This window comes from Austrofundulus limnaeus, unplaced genomic scaffold (assembly GCF_001266775.1).
Source record: "Austrofundulus limnaeus strain Quisiro unplaced genomic scaffold, Austrofundulus_limnaeus-1.0 Scaffold552, whole genome shotgun sequence".
NCBI lineage: Eukaryota > Metazoa > Chordata > Actinopteri > Cyprinodontiformes > Rivulidae > Austrofundulus > Austrofundulus limnaeus.
The window spans coordinates 309,190-313,016 of record NW_013952954.1 but is presented as its reverse complement, the minus strand read 5'-3'; the positions used below and the strand labels follow the sequence as shown (position 1 = coordinate 313,016).

Genomic DNA, 3,827 nt, shown 5'->3' with positions numbered 1-3,827 from the left:
GTCTCAGAATTCTGACTTTTTTCTCAGAATTCTGACTTTAATCTGACTTTAATCTGACTTTAATCTGAGTTTTTTTTTTTAAAGTCAGAAGTCCCTTTCAGGCAGATGGACACCAGAGAGCAACAAGCTTTAGAACCACCGATGCTTGTGGTGCAGAATTCAGAATTCTGAGAAAAAAGTCAGAATTCTGAGATTAAAGTCAGAATTCTGAGATTAAAGTCAGAATTCCTTTTTTTAATTTTTCGGTGGCCCTAATCCTCTTCCGTAGTTTTACATCTTAGTTCCCTTTTTTGTTTGTTTCTTGTTTTCTGTATCTTGGTATTTATTCCTGTATGTAACCTGTTACACCTTTTGTCACCTAATCAGCTCAGCTGCCTCCAATACCTGAGTTAATTTTATTTTTAATTTAACCCCTAAGCTCCTCAGTCAGTCTGCACTCAGGTCTTATCAAACCACAAACTCTTGAAAAGTATTTTTAATAAAACTCTTTGTTTTTATCAGGAGGAAATGATTCTGAAGCTGTGGGTCGTCACATTTTTCCAGGTCTAAGAGGGCTTTTTGTGCCTTTTTTTTTTAGTAAAAGTAAATCTTTCTTTCAAACTGTTTGACCTCATGTTCTGCAGAGAACTGCAGATCAAATTAAATAAATAATACATTATAACTGTGTATTTTCTTATATCTAACTCTCATCCTACTGACCCAAGACTTGCAGGTACGTCTCATGTTTCTTGATTTAAATAGTGATTTTTTAAAGAAGACATTTACAGGGACAGAACCAGGATCAAATGTTCCCCTTGTGACACTAAAGTGAGTCACTTCCTGCAGATGATTTATTTAAGAAGAGAAAACTCGTAAGTTTTGTCACATAACAAATGAGTTCAGTTATTTTTTCTGTTATCTCAGCCTGAGAAGATGGATAACCATAAACTGGTTGGGTGGAATGCTAGGTGTTTTATTTTTACCTTCAATTCATTTCTTGTAAACGCTGGGAGAAGCTGCTGAGGTTTCAGTTTCATTCTGACAGAAAGTAAAGGAACAGAATATAAACCCCTCCTGTCTCACTTCTTCACTCAGCTGCAGCTTCAGATCTCCTCTTTTTAACAGAAACAGCTTCTCTAAACAGGACCGGCAGCTTTGGTGAGTAAAAGTTTTATTCTTTTCAAACAACAGTGATTATTCTCAGTGAAACGTGTTTAAAGCAGCAGAACCTTTCAGCGTGTGTACACTGTAAAGAAAATAATAAAATACACCATCTACTCGATAAAAACGAGGCAGATTCAATGTTAAGAATTAAATAAAATTAAATAAATGAGACTTTCAGTACTGTTAATTTAAGATAAGTAGATTTAAACATTAAACAGTACAGACTTAACCCTCCTGCTTTCTTTTTGGGGTCCATTTGACCCCACTAATGTTTGGTGGCGGTGGGGTCCTCCTGATCCCCACCTGATTAGGCGGTGGTTGCGGGGGCAAAGGTGGGTTGGGGTGGGCTTATTAGGTGGTGTTTGTTGGTGGCCTGGCTGGATCCCCAAGAGGCAGCCATGACTTTTACTTGCTAGCTTTTTTAGTGCGCCGCAAGAAAAGCAAAATTACTGCTCAAATATTGAGTTGATTTAAAAAAAAGATAAACTCTTATTAAAATAAGAAAAACACCCTCACCTGTAATCTCTGCTTCCTCAGTGTTGGTACCAAATCTAATTTGTAGCCCCTCCCACTTACTCTCTGTTGCTGCTGAGTCTTTTTTATAGCTCATTTTATATTATATTTTACCACCATACATAAGTTGTTCTCACTAGGGGAAAAAAACAAAGGTTTCCTGACCTTGGTAAGATAAGCAACATAGATGATCATTCACTGTCTGAACTCTCAAATGTCTTGTAGCACAGAGAAGTGCCTTTCATTTCATATTTAGCTGATTACATTAATTTAAATTCACTCAATTTTCTCTCTGTTTGAATAAACATATTGTTTATGTTTTAGTTTTCCAAACATTTTTATTTTAAATTTAATTCAACAATTGCTTCAAAATCAAAAACTCAATTATGCTGAATATAAATTTCATAATAAATTAAGTCAAATGTACCTGGCCACAGAATCATTTCTTACAGTAGATTTCTATAATCAGGCTACAGGACAGATGAATGTTTAATGTTTTTGTGGTGTTTTGTCTTTTTCTCCTGACAAACTGTTTATAAAAAGATAAATATACAGTAAGTACAATAATAAAAAGACATTTATTAAATGAGTGATAAAATGAATAATTCTGTCTACAACCTGTTTCAGGAACACGCAGCTGTTGTCCTAACTGTGACGTTTTTGATTCAATTGTTTCTGACATGTCTAATTTTTATTTTTTTTTTTCATATGTATGTATGAGAGTTTCTTAAAAAATAAAAACATATTTCATTCAGTTCTTGTTTTAAATTTAAACAAACTGATGGTCCTGGTGCTGTTTTTTAAAAACTGCTGACACAAACGTGTTTCCTCCACAGGAACGATGCTGATAAACAACAGTGAGGTGAGGATCGTGATGGTGGGGAAGACCGGGATTGGGAAGAGCGCCACCGGAAACACCATTCTGGGTCAGAAGTTCTTCCAGTCCAAGTGCAGTCCCAAGTCTCTGACCGTGGACTGTGCCAAAGGTCAGGCTGAGCTGTATGGACAGAAGGTGGCCGTCATCGACACTCCAGGTCTGCTGGACACCAGGTTTGATGAGGAGAAGACACAGAAAGATCTGGGCCAGTGCATCAGGTACGCTTCCCCTGGACCCCACATCTTCCTCGTGGTCATCTCTCTGACCAGGTTCACCGAGGAGGAGAAGCAGACGGTGCAGAAGATTCAAAAGATCTTTGGAGAGGCTGCAGACAGATACAGCATGGTCCTCTTTACTCATGGAGACAACCTGGAAGACACCACGATCGAAGAGTTCCTGGATGAAGATCCAAACCTGCAGGAGCTCGTGACCAGGTGTAACGGTCAGTACCACGTCTTCAACAACAAGCTGAAGGCTGACAACTCTCAGGTCGCTGAGCTCCTGCAGAAGATCGAACTCATCGTCCAGAAGAACGGAGGAAGCCACTACACCAACGAGAACTTTCAGGAGGCAGAGAGGCTGATCGAGGAGGAGAAACAACGAATCCTGAAGGAGCAGGAGGAGAAAATCCGCAGAGAGAGAGAAGAACTGGAGCAAGAAATCCAAGGAAAATATGAAGTGGAAATGCAGAAAATCAACGAGAGACTCCAGGCTGAGAGAGAGAGGGAGAAGAGGGAGAGAGAGGAGGAGAGGAAGAAAGAGAGGGAGGAGATGAACGAAGAGAGGAGGAAGGAGTTCGAGAGGATGAGAGAGGAAAGAGAGAGAGAGAGGCAGGAGAGAGCCAGAGAGCTGGAAGCTACGAAAAAAGATTTAATGGAGCAGAAAGACAGAGAGTTCAGACAACAAGAAGAGAGGCTGAGGTCTCAGTACGAGCAGAGAGCCAGGGGGCAGGCAGAGAGGAGGAGCGGCTGCACCATCCTCTAATAAAAACTACCGTCTTTATTTTAGCTGCTTGTTTTGTTTTTAATGAGTTTGTTCCTCACATTGTCTGTCAGCTGATCAGCAGATCTCTGTTCATTTCCCCTCTCTGCTGTTTATTGTTGGAGCAGATTTAATGGGATCACCTTCAGCAGCTTCTGTTCCAGCTGTTTGATGCATCCTGTCTAAACTCTGTGTTTCTGAGGCTGTTTATTTTATTATGTTTAACATGTTAAACATTTTATAGAGATGATTGATTAAATCATTTGTTGAAATAAATCCTGATTCTAATGAAACACAAATAAAGGGAAATTGA

The 3,827-nt window shown here is 39.2% G+C and overlaps 1 protein-coding gene across 1 annotated transcript; it reads left to right on the top strand.

Moving 5' to 3' along the window:
- The first annotated feature begins 788 nt into the window (after nucleotides 1–788).
- LOC106530718 (GTPase IMAP family member 4-like) lies at nucleotides 789–3,517 on the top strand. The gene is made up of 2 exons (XM_014026409.1): nucleotides 789–1,137; nucleotides 2,493–3,517. The coding sequence occupies exon 2, from the start codon at nucleotides 2,498–2,500 to the stop codon at nucleotides 3,515–3,517; it is 1,020 nt and encodes a 339-aa protein (XP_013881863.1). The 5' UTR covers nucleotides 789–1,137; nucleotides 2,493–2,497.
- Nucleotides 3,518–3,827: the final 310 nt, after the last annotated feature.

Bases quoted from the DNA above. Each gene is read 5' to 3' on its own strand.
- LOC106530718 (XM_014026409.1), top strand. From the start codon at position 2,498: ATGCTGATAAACAACAGTGAGGTGAGGATCGTGATGGTGGGGAAGACC.